At 41.4% G+C, this 16,916-nt stretch overlaps 1 protein-coding gene across 1 annotated transcript; it reads left to right on the plus strand.

Moving 5' to 3' along the window:
• The first annotated feature begins 4,647 nt into the window (after positions 1-4,647).
• Positions 4,648-16,351, plus strand: LOC142108751 (uncharacterized). Its single transcript, XM_075192597.1, has 6 exons — positions 4,648-4,733; positions 10,429-10,740; positions 12,171-12,233; positions 13,637-13,777; positions 15,137-15,205; positions 16,283-16,351. Exons 1-6 carry the CDS (start codon positions 4,685-4,687, stop codon positions 16,330-16,332), a joined length of 684 nt encoding a protein of 227 aa, XP_075048698.1. The 5' UTR covers positions 4,648-4,684; the 3' UTR covers positions 16,333-16,351.
• Positions 16,352-16,916: the final 565 nt, after the last annotated feature.

Below are 16,916 nucleotides of genomic sequence, written 5' to 3' on the forward strand. Positions count from 1 at the left end.
CATGGAGCCGGCTTTAAGTAGTGTGCAGTGTGTCTGACAATGTTATGAGGGAAGTAACATAATAGTTAAAGGGAGGAGGGGCTGGTATAACAGGAGGAGGTCTGTGTTGTGTCATGAGGCTGCATACACAGCCCCATGTTGTGCAGAGGTTCAGCCACTTCCTGAACAAGGTTCAGACAATTGCTCATATAGGTATTTCCTCCTTCACAATGTAGTACAAATACAGCACTGATAGTGGCGCTGAGCACAAAGAAATGCAGGAAAAAATGCATTTGTTGCTGAATAAAACAGAAACTCCAATTGTGTATATCATTTTGTTATGGGGTAGAAAATAAGGAACTAAATTCCTGAACAGTATTTGATTTAATCCTTTTCTACCTCATAACAAAATCATATATACTACTGGTGACTCCGCTTCTAATTATAACCTACAGAGTCACTTCTGGGATCCTCCAGTTCTAGCAGCGAGTGAAATTGTATTTACATAAGAGACTGGTGCCAGTTGGAACATTCTTATATTGTTGCTGAAGACAGCTGATAATGCTGCATGTACACAGTCTTATATAGGCAAACTGTGTTTTTCTAGCTGTTGTGGAACTACAAGTCACAGCATGCCATATGTGTGCGGTAAATTATTCAGACCTTCTCTAATCATTCAGATGATCTAATCAATCAACAGATTTGCCAAACTACTGTTTCCAGTAGCGGATACTAAATGTTGTAGCAAAGTCGAGATGTTCACCTAAATATACGATAGATTAAAAATAGATTTTTTTCTTCTATTTTAGATTACTCAATAAAAATAGTAAATGTTTTGATAAATGAATAAAGCACTCTGTTTCAAGCTTCCAAAATTAGATCAATTTGACAGATATTGTATAGAGTTATACCATAGGGTTGGGGGATGGGGTGTTTTGCTCCTTCCACTATATAACTCTCAGTCTGTGGCTTCCTGCTGCCTCCATTTCCCTCCTCACATCATGTCACTGCCCCTGTCACATGCAGCTCTGTCCTCACTAACACATCACACATCTCCTGATATACTCTGTGCTGCTGGAGGACCCTGCTCCTTCCACTATATAACTCTCAGTCTGTGGCTTCCTGCTGCCTCCATTCCCCTCCTCACATCATGTCACTGCCCCTGTCACATGCAGCCCTGTCCTCACTAACACATCACACATCTCCTGATATACTCTGTGCTGCTGGAGGACCCTGCTCCTTCCACTATATAACTCTCAGTCTGTGGCTTCCTGCTGCCTCCATTCCCCTCCTCACACCATGTCACTGCCCCTGTCACATGCAGCCCTGTCCTCACTAACACATCACACATCTCCTGATATACTCTGTGCTGCTGGGGGACCCTGCTCCTTCCACTATATAACTCTCAGTCTGTGTTAGGAACCCCTCCAGCCGGCACAACACAACCCGGAGTCTACTCTGCCAGTCAGGTGTTCACTGGAGCCCCTGATGGTGGGGACAGACTGGGCTGCGGACTGACAGAGGGTCGTGAAGTGTGTACCGGCTGGGGAGAACCCAGGCAAGCGGAGTGGAATCCAAGCAGAGGTCAGGGGCCGGCAGCAGACAACAGTACCAGTATACAAGCTGGGGTCAAGGGTCACAAGCAGACAGGGAGGTCGGTATTCAAGCCAAAGGTCAGGGTCACGAGATTCACAAGCAAAGTCCAAATCCAAGCCAAGGGTCATACACGGAGAATCAGTAGAAGTTCAATAGACAGGAACAGGAACAAAGCAGGTCAGCAGACTGGATAGCAGAAGCTATAACCGGCAATGAGGCAGCAGACCTCATTGCCTTAAATACAAGCATAGACCAATCAGCACTAGCATACACAGCTGCAGAGTAATTGCTGTTACAGAGTAGAACCAATCAGGGCTTGTCCCTGAACTAATCACAGTTGCAGGGTAATGTTTGGTAGATAACTCTCCCTCATACAATCAGCCCACCGGCTGTCTACTACACGCCTGCGCCCGGCTTCTAACACTGCCGGGACGCAGCGCTACTGATAAAGCGTCCGGCCGTTGCCTTGGCGACGGCCGGGCAGGAGGAGGGACTGATGTCCCGGTCGTCAGGGTGACAGCCGGGACGCCAGGGGAAGCCAGAAGCGAGCCGTGGCGGCTGCGAGTACCGCCGCGGCTCGTGACAGTCTGTGGCTTCCTGCTGCCTCCAGAGAACCCACAGATCATATGAGGAAAGGGTTAACCTCCTGGGAGTCAGGAGGAAGCTCCACCCACTTCTCATAGGGGAGGAGTTTGAGCCTATTTATAGGCCCAAATTCGGTCCAGAGTTGGCTGGTGCCTGGTGAGAGTGGACGGCTCACATGGATGTCTCACGTGGATGGCTCACGGCGTTCCACGGAATGACCCAATAGACCCTGCACTTTCTGCATAGTTCTGGGCTTGCTGTTCATATGTGTGGCTGTGGATCCTCACAATAAAGCTCCCGTTTGACCCGACTCCAGACTTTGCCCGGTGTCTTGATGTTAACCCATTACAGGAACAATCTGGAGAACTGAAGTTGTTACTCCCTTAGGATTGTTAATCTTTGTTGTCATCAGACGCTCTGAACACAGTTCTTTAAAAAAGAAAAATCCCAAAGAGGAAATGAGTATCCACATAAGGTGTTGTCAGCAACTATGTCTTATTTGTTGTTCATAAAGCTACAATGTCATATATCTTTTGATTTGTGCATATATTGTCCATTTATTTACTTTTACGTAAAACTTTTTTTTTTTTTTTAAAGGGTTGTTTAGCTTTAATAAACTGGTTATATTGTGTTTATGGTGTATTCTCTTTATATATAAAACTTTCTGATATTTACTGACAGCTGTAACCTGATACATTGCTTCCTATTTTCTCTCCCTTTGGTAATGGTTAAAGTATTTTAAATGATCGGCTGCCCCCTGAAAGGCTCACCCACAATATTCACCGTAATAACACAGAATCGTACAAAGCAATGAGTTACCTACCTCTTCCCCCATGATAATATTCAGCTGCCTGCACCACGTCACCCCCCCCCCTACTTAAAGCAAACCTGAGTGTGCACACGTGACTGTCTATTTATACTATGCATATGTCTGTCTGAGCCCTTCATGTCTAATTTTGGACAGGAAATTTAGAGATCAGATCCTTAGTCCAGACTTAGGTGAGCCCCCTGGTAGCTGGCTTCACCTGGCCAGGGGGACAGACCCATCCCCAGCCATTATACTATAATTAAACTTACCCTTGTGCACAGATAAAAGGGTCACCCTGAATTGGGGGGAAACAATTGTTGGTACACAGTTGACATTTACAGACGGTAAGTCTGGTTTGGCCAAGCAGTATCAATAGAAATCATCGCCAACAGCTAGGAAGAGAGACATCATGACATCAAACCAGCTGTTCTTTAGGGTAAGATTAAAGAGAAGTTGTGCATCTCATAACCTGAAGGCTAAGCCGAAAAGGAGGAGAGGACATTGATGGTGAGTTGGAGATTATTCTACTGACCTAAGCGATCAGCCACCATGGAGCTCTAAGATAAACAGAATTTTGCAAGAGGAAGGTTTCACATTCACACCCGTTATTCGAAGTCTTATGAATGTAACTGACTATATAGATGATCAAATCATAAATCACAAGGAAGACAAAGAAACCAGAAGTTAAGTAAAATCCCAACGAACAATTTGAAACGAAGGACTTAGGAGATGTCATCTAGATTCCGAGAGATGAAGATGGACATCTCAGACCAAGTGTCACCCCTCTGTGAAGTTTTTATCCAAATAAATCCAGTGGAAGGCCCAGAACAAACTCCCTTTGTCAAAGATCTGCCCAACATACACCAATGGGAAGTCCGACCGGGACCCTAACCCTCCCTAAAACCTGACCAGGATCCAACTGGACCATTTCACGATGGTCTTATCCCAATCGATGCAGGGGTGTCTGAATGCATAACCGGACAGACAAACCAAACAGACCAATGATTTTTATATATAAAAAGAGATATTTTCTAGTTTTCTGGGACCAATTCAGCATCAGCTCCTCTACGTCTAGAAACTCTTTTGTCATACCTTTATCCTGTTCTTAGTATGAAGTACTGTTTATGCAGTTTCTTTTGGTTGTCTGAATTGTTTAGCTGGTAGTTTTCGTGACAGCTGATCTTTAGAGTTACTGCTGTCCACAAGTTTGTAAAAAGTTTTGGAGCAGTTTCAGAACTTTCAACGTACAATGTGAGATCTATAATGTTGATGCTCATGTTCTTCAGTAAAATCCTAAAGTGACTCTGCTGGGGTTTATGTATGAGATAAATTTGTTCCAGTATGTCATCTATGTAACATTTCCAAAGGACTATGTAGTGTGTGTGTATGGGTTGGAGGTAACTAGTGAAACCCCCCAAAACAGAGCATCTTCCCATCTGTTCATGTAGGGGTTGGCAGAGCTTGTGGCAAATTTAGGTACCACATTAGGCTAGCACCTTGGCAGGCGTGTTTTATTTTTGCAATAGCAGCGTTGGAAGGAAAAAAAAAAAGTCAGTTTCACACCCCTGTGTGATTATTCTGTAGGCAGCATCACACCTCACGATATTCACAGGATGCTACTCAGGGTTTTACATTCTCTTGGTTGTAGTTGTGTGTTAGTAATGTCCGGCACACAGCTGTACAAAGGAGACCATCTCGACTTCAACACAGAATAACATGGAGATCTTCTATCTTCATGCCATTGTATTTCTTCATCTTCAGAACAGTGAGTAACAATACAAACCCCAGTTCTCTGGCTATTTTCTGTTTTATAAGTTTCCTGGTTCATTCACGGCTTAGCCGTGTGCTTAGCAGGAGTACTACATGCTAGTAAAAGTGATCCGGTTGACGCTCATTCCATCACAATTTGGGTTCGAAGGTGCTTTTAGAAGTGTACATGAAGGTGGGAGTGAAGCCGTGTAAGTGTTGTGCCATAAATGTTACATATCTAGGATTGTTGACAAAATACAGTGTTTTGGTGTAAAACAGGGGTTAGATGTATTGTAATATAACTATGTAGAGATATTAGTGCATACAGGGGGTGACACAATCTCATTTGTGTGTAAGGGTTTCCGTGTAGAAAGTGCGGGACTTGGTGTAATATGGGAGGTTGTGCACAGGTATTTTTATAGACCGCCAGGAGACGTCGTAGTAGATTTGTTAAACATTCTAAAACGGAACAGTGGCGTTGTTGCCCATAGCAAATGTTCTAGAATGCACGAGATAAATGATAGCTAGAATCTGATTGGCTGAACAACAAATCCAGTTTTCCTATGTGACGGTATTTTTAAGATTATAACTTTAATCCAGGACTGGACAAATCCCAGTGCCCCAGACAGCTAAGAAAGGCAGTATAGAAATTCAAAATGGTTCACAACCTTATCAATCAGATTATTTAAAAATAATCCGTGAGTCATTCTAAAAACAACATTGTTTATAATATGAATAATGAACCTTCATAAAATTCCATAAAAAATGGTTTAAATTAAGTACAAATATCAGTATAGCATGTGTTGTTGGTGTAATAGTAGTGTTAAAAATTACTGTGCATGGAAGATAGTCATGCAGAGATCCAGTCGTTATTCCCCACCAGCTGCATTGGTGATAGTGATGGGGGCAATGTTTTAGTGCACATCCCTTGGGGGCATATGGCTGCTTATGGTGTGACGACATGGGATTATTATAACTACTATAATATTGACACAAGCTGGCATATCCGTAGCACATGAATTATATATCATGTATTAAGCACAAGCTGGTATTTGTAAGGGCTTAGATTGGCACAATGTGTGAGGCATGACTGACGTGTATGGGCACATGGTGCTGGTATGATGTTCTGTGGGACTAGACCGCTGTATTATATGGGATGTTACAGAGCTAGTGTACTGTGTGCGAGGACAGGCTGGTATATTATGTTTGGGTGAACAGGGTTAGTTACAGTACGATATGTTTGGCACAGGCTGGTATAATAGTGCTGGCACATTGCTGATGTGTGTCCATCTGACATTTTGTGTGTCTGCATGCATGCTTTCCTGTGGTCTCCCTGCACACATCGGGGTGCACGCCTCTGGAAACTAGAAGTCCAGAGAGGTGGAGAAATATGAAGAGGCACACTATTCAAGCCTTTATCTCATTTAAATAATCTTTCTTTGTAGACTTAAATCTTCTCTTTGCACTGCTCTGCAAAACTAGTACATCAGTGTAACTACTTTGTACTCTGTGCAAGAAATGCCATAATTGCACCAAACTCCTCAAATCGGCTGGTATAACCTTATTCTCCTCCGCCCTCAACAGTAAACCCCTGTGTGTGTATGTCACTCGGTTTGGTGAATGTATGTGTCAGTGGAAAAGAGCAGCTTCTTTCCGGACAGGAAGTTACTCCTTTGCAGACCAGGTACTGCCTGGCAGTATAAACGGAATGGAAATTGAACCCCTAATGTAATAAAATCTTATCGTTCTCTGCCTCACTCTTTCTCCTGGTTGGTTCTAGCTCCTTTTTGTTGCCTTCAACAGTGTCTTATTCGCTACATGTCATATATCTAAATGTACAAATATACAATTCATACCCCCCACATTATAAAAAGGTCACTTATATTTGTATATTAAAACTAGTTACCTATATTTTCATGGTTTATAAATATGAAATTATTTGTAAACTATACAATAGTAACTAACAATGAAGCTGGAGCAGTCTAATATTTTGCAGAATATTCACAGACTAATAACTTATGTAAGTAGTCTAAAAACTATTATATTTAATGTATAAAGGTGGCTGTTTTGTACGTGTCAAATGGTATTCACTGGGAGCTGCATCAACGTTTTACTAGACTAATAGGACTGGGTACACACAACAGAAAATTTCTCTTCATGTGATATCGTTAACGATTTTACCAACGCCTGAAAGTCCTGATCAGCAGTCGATTCCTGTGTACACACTATACACTTTTTACACAATTTACCGTCAGATCTGTGCTCTTCATCTGTCATAACCATTGGTTGAAAAGATGGTTACTCTTCACACTCCTAGAGATCTATGGACACTGCCGATCCTGAGTACATACACACTGCAGGATTGGAACGACATCGTTCCATCGTTGAACAAAATTTCTAGTCTGTTTATAAAATCAAATGAAACGATACGATGAGCTTTGGAATGATAATCGTTCATCGTTGGAGTGTATACACAGGGCCGGTGCTAGCGCGCACCCCCCCCCCCCCCGCAAAAATCGCCGCCCTCCTCCCTCCTCTCCTTACCCTTGTCTCACCACCGCCGCCTCTCTGCTCCGTCTCCTCCCCTCCAATCACTGACACTAGTAAGTGGAGGGGAGGAGACGGAGCAGAGAGGCGGCGGTGGTGACAAAATAGCCTCTTCCCCCCCCTCCCCGTGCATCTGAATGCTGTGCGGCGGCCGTGACAGGTATGGTGAGCGGTCGCCGCACAGTTTTAAAGTCTTTTAGTATTCTGTGGTGCCCTCCAGAGCCCGGCGCCCTAGGCAAGTGCCTAACCTTGCCTAATGGGAGCGCCGGGCCTGCGTATACACTAATGTGATATCGGGCCGAATGCTCGTTTATCGTGTGATTGGCCGATAATTGGCTGAAAAACCTGTAGTGTGTACCCAGCATTAGGTAATCCTTCCTAGTGAACTCTAGTATATTAGAGTTCGTAGGAAGTACAGTCTTTATCGCTGTGATATTAAATAACTGTGCTAAAGTAAATGTACAGGCAGTATTTGCTTCTAATATGGAACAATCATTCCTATTCTCAAGAACCCCTCGCATGACCCATCCCTGTCCTCTAGATACTGACCCGTTTCTTTATTGTCGATGGGCTCCAAAATCATTTGTAAACAAATGACATCCAGATTTACATCTCTGCTCATGAACGCTCTCTGTACTTGCCAACATCTCCAACTGTCTTTCAGCCATGTGTTCATGGATGTCCTAAAGGCAGTTAATGTTAAATAATTAGGCAATTATTTCTAGTTTTCAGTATTGCTGCCTCAGAATTTACCTTTGACTGCTCACTCTTTCACCCCACATATTCACACAATGTCCAAATCATGCTGTTCCCACCTGCACAACATTTCTCACACAACATTCCACCAAGTTCCTGATCCATGCCCTTATCACTTCCCTCCTTGATTATTGCAATCTCCTTGTTTCTGGGTTACCAAAGGCTACACTGTCCCACCTGCAATGAATGATGATGCAGATGAAAGACTCATATACATATACCTTCATTCCTCATTTGTCACTCCTCACACTGCCCCCCCATAACCTTCCAAATAAAATGCTAACCTTTGCCTACAAAGCTCTACACAATTGTTGTCCCACCTATATTTCTGATCTTACCCATAAATCTTCTCCCAGTAACTGTCTGTGCTCCTCTAGTGACCTTCTAATGTCCTCCACTCATAACCTCTCTCATGCATGGTGGCAAAGCTTTATCCTGCTCATACTCTCCTGACTTTCACAATTTTTAAATGCTCCCTGGAGACCCATCTCTTCATCCATCAGCCTGTCCATTTCTTTCATAATCTCTACTCCTACTCTCCCTAAAACTAGCCCCCCCCCACCCCACAACAGTTAGCAATGTGATTGTGCCTAGTGCTATGTCTGGCACTGTGTGTTCCCCACACCTCGCAGACTGTAAACTAATTTGATCAATCATCATCATCATCATCAACATTTGTTTATATAGCGCCAGCAAATTCTGTAGCAATTGGGAACAAACATTAAGAAAACAATACTGGGTAATACATACAGACAGAGAGGTAAGAGAACCCTGCTTGCAAACTTGCAATCTGTAGCACAATGGGAGTTTGAAACACAAGGACATGTGCTACATCATATTGCACACTGGACCAGCTAGAATGCAAAGGTAAAAGTACTGAGTGGGCTGTGTGTGTACCTATGTTGGTCAGAGGGTTGTTGTCCTGTGTTAGCTGTGTAGAGGGTAGTAATAGGGTAGATTAAGATGGTGGTTGAGGAATATCTTAAGCTTGTCTGAAGAGGTGGGTTTTCAGAGAACGCTTGAAGGTTTGGAGACTAGAGGAAAGTCTTACTGTGCGAGGGAGGGCAGCCCGGAAAAAGTCCTGTAACCGAGAATGGGAGGATGTGATGAGAATGGGATGATGTGATGAGAGTGGAAGAGAGACGCAGATCTTGTGCAGAACGGAGGTATCGAGTTGGGAGATATTTTGAGACAAGTGAGGAGATGTATGTCGGTGCAATTTTGTTGATGGCCTTGTATGTTAGTAGAAGAATTTTATATTGGATAAGTTGAAATACAGGCAACCAATGTAGAGACTGACAGAGCAGCTCAGCAGAGGAAGAACGGTTTGCAAGGAAAATCAATCTAGCCGCTGCATGCATAATAGATTGTAGGGGTTCAAGTCTGACTTTGGGAAGACCAGTAAGGAGGGAATTGCAATAGTCGATGAGGGAGATGATGAGTGCATGAATTAAGGTTTTTGCAGTGTTTTGTGTGAGATATGTGCATATTCTGGAAATGTTCTTTAGATGTATGTAACATGATTTAGATATGTAGTTGATGTGGGGAATAAATGATAGTTGTGAGTCAAGGATTATACCTAGGCAGCGAGCTTGCGGGGTGGGATTTATGGTCATGTTATCGACAGAAATAGAAATGTCAGGCAGGAAACTTCTGTTTTTGGGTGGGAATATTATTAATTCAGTTTTTGAAATATTGAGTTTGAGTTGGCGAGAAGACATCAAAGATGAAATGGCAGAAAGTTAGTCAGTAACGCGAGACAACACAGATGGTAAAAGATCAGGAGAGGATAGATAGATTTGTGTATCATCCGCATAGAGATGATACTGAAATCCAAAAGGAGCTTATTAGTTTTCCAAGAGAAGTGGTGTAGATAGAGAATAGCAGAGGACCTAGGACTGAGCCTTGCGGTACTCCAACTGATAAAGGAAGTGGAGCAGAGGTGGATCCAGAGAAATTAACACTGAAAGAGCGATTAGATAGGTAGGATGAGAACCAGGATAGGACAGTGTCTTCAAGACCTAGGGACTGTAGTGTTTGTATGAGGAGAGAGTGGTCAACAGTGTCAAATGCAGCAGAGAGATCCAGGAGAATTAGAAGAGAGTAATGCAAACTTTACTTTCTGTTTCAGTGTCATTGTATGTAAATGGTTTGTATCACAGTACCATGAATTTACGGGTCAGCATAATGTGTAGCTAAGCATTATAACTAAGGATAGAATAATATTAGTCTCCATGGTGGTATATGGTGCTTTACAAGTGCTTACTTGGCTGTATGAAGTGCATAATGTTAGCAGTAATGGTATGTTTGCACTTACGACATCATTTGTTTAGTAATGTAAGTTGGCAAATCTGATTCCAGCTATTTCTCTGCTAATCCTTTTATATCTGGTTCTGATTCTGTATAAGGTGTGTTAGGTGCATCCTGTGGAGAGAGAAGAAATGTATCCGGTATAGAGGGAGGAGATGTGACTCTACCTGTGGACCAGACTGACATCAGAGACATCTCCTGGGTGACTGATATGAGACCTATTGCTACGACAGAGCCGGGTAAACCTGTTGCGGTTCGAGGGAAATTTCATAAAGGACGACTGGACGTCACAGCCGATGGATCCTTAATTATAACTAATCTGTCCAGAGAAGACCAAGGGATCTATTCAGCTAATATACTGAGACAGACATCAGAACAATGTACACAGTTATATGATCTCATGGTGTGCGGTAAGTTATTATCATTCACTGACCTATGGGGCTGATGCAATAAGCCGCGAGATTCCACAGAAACTTTGTGCAATGTTAACCTGCTCACTAATACCATAATTAAGGTACAGAACACATTGCTCAATATCACTCGCACCTTTATGAGATACGAGAAAAAAGTGAGTGAAGATTGTTACCATAAACATCCCATGAAGAAGCATAGTGCATCTTGTTGCTAATTGAATCCACCCCTATATGGTCGAATGATATATTTGATTTATTTTATTATATTTGTTCACCAACTATCTTGTACTGAAAATAGTTATAAGTGGTGTAAAAAAACAAAATCCACGAATCGATAAAAAAAAAAAACAATGATACGGACCTTCCCGTTACATTCATGCGCTGCGCACGTGCATGTTTAATACAGCAATAAGTGATCCTTATAGGTGGCTGCACTCAGCGGGAGGGAGATAGAAAACTACATTAGGAGTTGGACCATGTCTATCTTTCAATCTCCATTTTTTAAGAAAATGATACATTTTTACTGGATATTAAGATGATAATTAACAGCGAGAATTACATTTTCTACTATGATATTTCTATTGTTCTAGGCTTGATTGTGGTTTATGAACATAAATATACACTTTCCATTATAAAAGGACCTACTTATTTTCGAGACAGTAATCATTCTTTCAACATCATCTTGGTCCTATCACTTTGATTTATTGATATAACCTCTAGTCGTAGTAGATGCTTCTACGGCATGGCTCAGGTCTGGATCTCTCTTTATTATATGCCTCCTACCCATTGAGGATATTGGATTTTGGGACCTATTTGGATCTTTGTCCCAGCAGTATGTTGATTGCATTATATTGGGCTATTTATATTTGATCATTTGTCATTGCACCTTCTTATTTTAGTGTGCCATTGGCTGCCCTTATTGGTAGTCATATTTTATATCTGTCTGCATGTTTCTTTTTCATGTATTAAATTTGTTTTTTTATTTGTATTTTTGTATGCCGGTTTGTTTTTTCCAGTTAATTGTGACATCAGTATATATATATTTTTTATATATATATATATATGTTCTTTATTATTTACCCTGGTGTATATTTGCGCTGGTTTTCCATTCCATATCATTCTTTATACCAGTGGGGGCCAGCCATTCCCACATCCAGCTGCATTGACTCCATAATATTATATATTTTTACAACTGATTATTATTGTTTCCTTGTAAAACTATCATATTCCGTTCGGAGTTGAGAGTGGGGCACATCCTAGCTCAGTGCTTAATCTCAGTGTTACAATAAAGCTATCCAGTATTTGTATGCTACGTGCAGAGGCAGCCAGTATATACGTGCACACGATGTATATGGTCATGTCCTTCAACATTTTTCCATTATATGTATATTTTTATCCCAACACATTCTACACACGTTACATTTTAGATGGGCCACCCAGCAGCGCTTCGACTGTACAAAGCAACCACAACGCCAGTTTCAGCTTTGCAGGTGAGAAAACCACAGATAATTAAGTTATGTTTTGTTTGACAGCTCAGTGGGGCTACACACTCTGCATTAAACCTGGACATCTTACCATGTAATGTCATTAATCATCATCATCATTTATTTATATAGCGCCAACGTGCATTAATATATTTATGTCCTCCTAGTTTATTCTTCTAGAACAACTTTCTGTTTAATTTCTCTATCCTTTATATCTCTCTGTTCATTATAGTTTTCTGGTAGGTTCTCCCTAATGCCAGCAATATTATATATAAAATAGGAAGAGCTAGATACCGCAGCATTATGAACCCTACCACCGTAACATAGGGTGCAATTGAAAACGAAATTAACCTATTCACGTACCAGGAGAAAAATGAACCCCCATTGCTCTGTGTATTGTTTTACATCCAGGCAGATTGTTGCTCTATAGCCACCAGTAAGCCTATTTAGCAAAGATCTTGGCAGTACAAATACCGTTATCGCCATCTCAGGATTCAGTGTCAGTTTATAGTTTCAGCCTTTTGCACGCATCAGGCATACTTTATAAGATTGCATTTATATACTCAATTCTACTAGTATGATAAAAGCATTAAAAATGACAAATGTGACACAGGAAGTGACAATCCCAATGTCTCCATCCTCTCGTAGCTTATTTAATACATCAATGAGGATCATGAATAGCTGTAACTAATGAAGTGTTGTTTCAGAAGTAACAGTAACCAGTACGTCGATGTGTTTTATTAGTATGCTTGTTTCCGTTTGTTCTATTTTACTCACTTATTTATCAATATGGTATGTCCAACTCATTGTATTAAATGTGAGTCCTGAGAAAAATGTAGTCTAGAAGTGAAAACAACATATATTATATATATATACATATATATATATACACACACACACACACACGTTAACCCGTGCATGATACTCATGCATTCTAGTCAAATCAAGCTACTTAAGGTGTTAAAAAGGTTCTTGTCATGCATTTGGGAAGAGCGTTACTTCCCGACGCAAGCGCCCTTTTTTAACGTGGTTTTGTCCACATGTCACCACCTCATCATTTTTCTCCATCACCTCATCCTTCATCTTCATCGCCACATCCTTCATCAAGCTACTTAAGGTGTTAAAAACTCCCCACTGTCACCCCCGGCAACCACCAACCACTCCCAACTGTCACTTCTCCTTCAAGAAATATATAGGTCAGTGTATAACTCTGCCCAGCAGGTGGCGCTGCAGCTTTTTTCCCACGCACGCCACTAGGCATTTATATAGTAGATATATATAATTATATAAAATCTTTGAGTCTTTTAGGAAAGGTTGTAACTTGATATTTTCCAATTTTGGTGGAATTATCCTTTAAAGACATGTTTAGATGGATTTGGTCAGTGAAATAGTACTATTTCTTTTCATAGAAAGGACTTTAACCTTTATGGCTGTAGTGGTCTCTATCACTCTACTGCTGGTCATTATTGTTGTTGTCCTGTTCTTCAAGTACCATCAAAAACCATCTCCGTCACCGACCATCTCTCCCTCACAGAATGACCTTACAGCAGGTAAGTGAGCATATCTTTTGCTATGTGTACATCTGTCCCTTCTGGAAACAATCAAGTCTGTTCTACGGAAGGGAGTCAAATAGGTTTAGTTAGCGAAAATCCTTGTATGAAATTTCTGCTTCAAAGTAGAGATGAGTGAAGCTGTGGTAAGATTTTGCATTGCACAACAGAGGTGCGGAATTCTGGTGATATAACCGAGTTGCGATATTGCTTTGCCATTCCGAGACTACCATCCGGCTTGTCTGGTGGGTGATCCTGATGTATTTCTCTATTACACCAACATCTATAGTACACCTATAGTGGTTCCACCACCATGCCAAGCTAAGACTCTCACCTATCTTTTGGGGTGAACAACTTATAAGTTTAATAAGTTTCTGATATTTGTGAGAAGAAAAAGTTTGTACAGTTCTCAACAATAATATTAAATTATCAGCTGCCTTCTATCCTAAATATTGGAATGTGTTGCACTTGAAAAAGATAATGAGGAGGATGATGGTTGCGTCCAAGTAAGACAAGCACCAGTGGTACCACCTCATGATAAGCTTATTGTCATGGCTGGGCAAGAGACCAAAAAAGACTTCTTGTCTCGAAATATTTTTATCCCAACCCAGACAATATTTGCCAAGGCATCTTAGCCTTTGGGATACCACAATAAGTAGAGGTAGGGACCTCCCTGTTACTTCATTTGCAGCGAGTTCATTCAAGTAGTTTATCGAAAGGTGGAAAATCATGTATAGTAGCCAGCAGTCCAGCATGAACTAGCAGGTTAGGGTTAGGGATAGACAGAATGGATAGACACCTCATGTAATCTTCACCGTCAACACCTTCATCATCAACCCCCTCCTTATTAGTATGTAGTCCAGCATCCAAATTTCAAATGCAAACCGACTCCCTTAATGCAATCCACGATTCCCAAGAAACATCCTTGCACACTACGGCTGCTGCTGCTGGGAGTGTAACTTCTATACAGAAGGGGACCAAGAAGTGCAAGTATAGCTATAAATAACAATTGTCTGAGAAACAAGTGTTTGGAACCAAGTATGACAACCAGCGTCCTGTTGCGCAGGAAATTACTAAAACCATGACAACAATGTTAGCATTGGATGTGCGTCCAGTTTCGCCATCAATGCATCAGGTTTTAGTTGATTAGTTGATGTCAGGTGTCCACACTACCAAGTTCTATCTCTGTTCCATTTCTCCCAAACAGCAATTCCTCAGCTGTACCGGGAGGTTAAACAAAAAGTCATTCAGATCCTATTAAATTCATTCAACAGAAGAACAGTGTTTATTAATTAAAAATGGATATGTATATATATAATTTTCCATGATATATACATGATCTGCTCTATCTCGTTTCAGGCGTTAACTGTGAAGACACCGGGTGGAAAGAAAATGTGGTGTATTCCTACCTGGATATCAAACAAAAAGGTCTATCACTGTTTATTAATCAGGCTCCACCGTATCACACTGCGCTGTAAGATAATATGTAATCATTCGCTTCAATCCTCGCCCCTTTGAAGCTTACAGTTTAAATCATCTACCACGTCACCACACGCACATTTTTCAGAGGCCGATTGCCATCACATAGCTGGAGGGTCCATACCCGTCTCATTTGCGGAGATACAAGAAAAAAACCAACTACTTTTTTTTATCAATACCTCCAAATTCGTCACTTTGTCCAATCAACGCTCAAAGACAGCTAACCCAATTTGAATGTATCTGTACTTATAATTCTAACTGTAGGGGCACTGTATCTTTATTATACCGCATATTTATAGCCCCAAAAAACCCCTGAAAAAGAGACTCATGAACTGGGAGTCAGATGTAGATATATGTCTCGAAGAAAGGACGTAGGCTAAATGCCAGGCAAAATTTCGAAGTGCTCGATTAGTGTGGTCATAAGAGAAAACTCATATAAACTTCTCACCCGGTGGTACTTGGTACCAGAACGGGTCCACAAAATTTATCCAAATGCTTCCGATCAACTTTGAAGGGAATGTGGCCTAACAGGCAACTTTGTTCATGTTTGGTGGTCTTGCCCCAGGATTAGCCCATTTTGGAACTCAATAAAAACTCTTATAGCCAACATCACTAATCTGTCCCTTAGGCTGATTCCTGGTAGGGGCCATTTACCAGAAAGGACCACGGTACCAGGGCTGCCCCCTGTAGGCCAGGGCTGGCTTTGATAAGCTCAGGACCAGAGCACCAGGACACTCTCCCCTTATGGTTGCAGGGTGGGCCCATAATCCAATAAGCCAGTGCAGACTCCCCTTGACTCTGGGCCCTTTTTGCACTGCACACCCTGCATCCGTGGTGGATATCTCCGCCTTTGAGTATTTTGAGGACAATATGTCAGGTTCTAGTAGTAGTGAAAACAAAGCAGGTGTCCATAAACCCGTATGGAATGCTCCGTGAAATCATGATATAGTCATTGATGTGTTAGAGTAATTATATATATATATATATCTCCATGCTCTATACATGTTCTGCTCTATCTTGTTTCAGACGATAGCAGAGAAGACACCGTGTGGAAAGAAAATGTGGTGTATTCCTAAATGGATATCAAACAGAAAGGTCAGTCATATTTTATTTATCTATTACTGTTTATCTAGCGCCATCGTATTGCACAGCGCTGTAAGAGAATTGTGATAAAACGAGGTCCCACTGGATTGAGGACTCTTTATTCATCACCCGTTTCTACACAGTTTATTGTACTTTTCAATCCTTGGCCCAGTCTAAGTATATACACTAGAGCATCAGTGTTTTATGTGTATTGTTATTTCATGTTATTAGGTGCATTTTGCCCATGCTATTACCAGCAATATTGTATTATTAGAAATATAAAGACTTTGCCCTATTGTGCGAAAATAGCAGGACAGCAGAAGCCATATTGCATGACAGGATGGAGAACTAGACAGTTGTGTTTTATAAAGTAATTGCCACTTGTCTCAAATGTCCATTGTTATGAGGTGTGGCTTAGATCTGGGCTGCTAGTAATCAGAACAATGTCTGAGTGACTGTTAATATAGCTAACTGGCAGTCAGTTACTTATCTAGGTCAACAGGTATTCCAAGAGGTAATTAAGTCAGATGAAGTGCAATGTGTCTCCACAGTACTATACTGGCTGAAATAGCATTGG

The sequence above is a fragment of the Mixophyes fleayi genome, chromosome 12 (assembly GCF_038048845.1).
Source record: "Mixophyes fleayi isolate aMixFle1 chromosome 12, aMixFle1.hap1, whole genome shotgun sequence".
In the NCBI taxonomy this organism is placed as follows: domain Eukaryota; kingdom Metazoa; phylum Chordata; class Amphibia; order Anura; family Limnodynastidae; genus Mixophyes; species Mixophyes fleayi.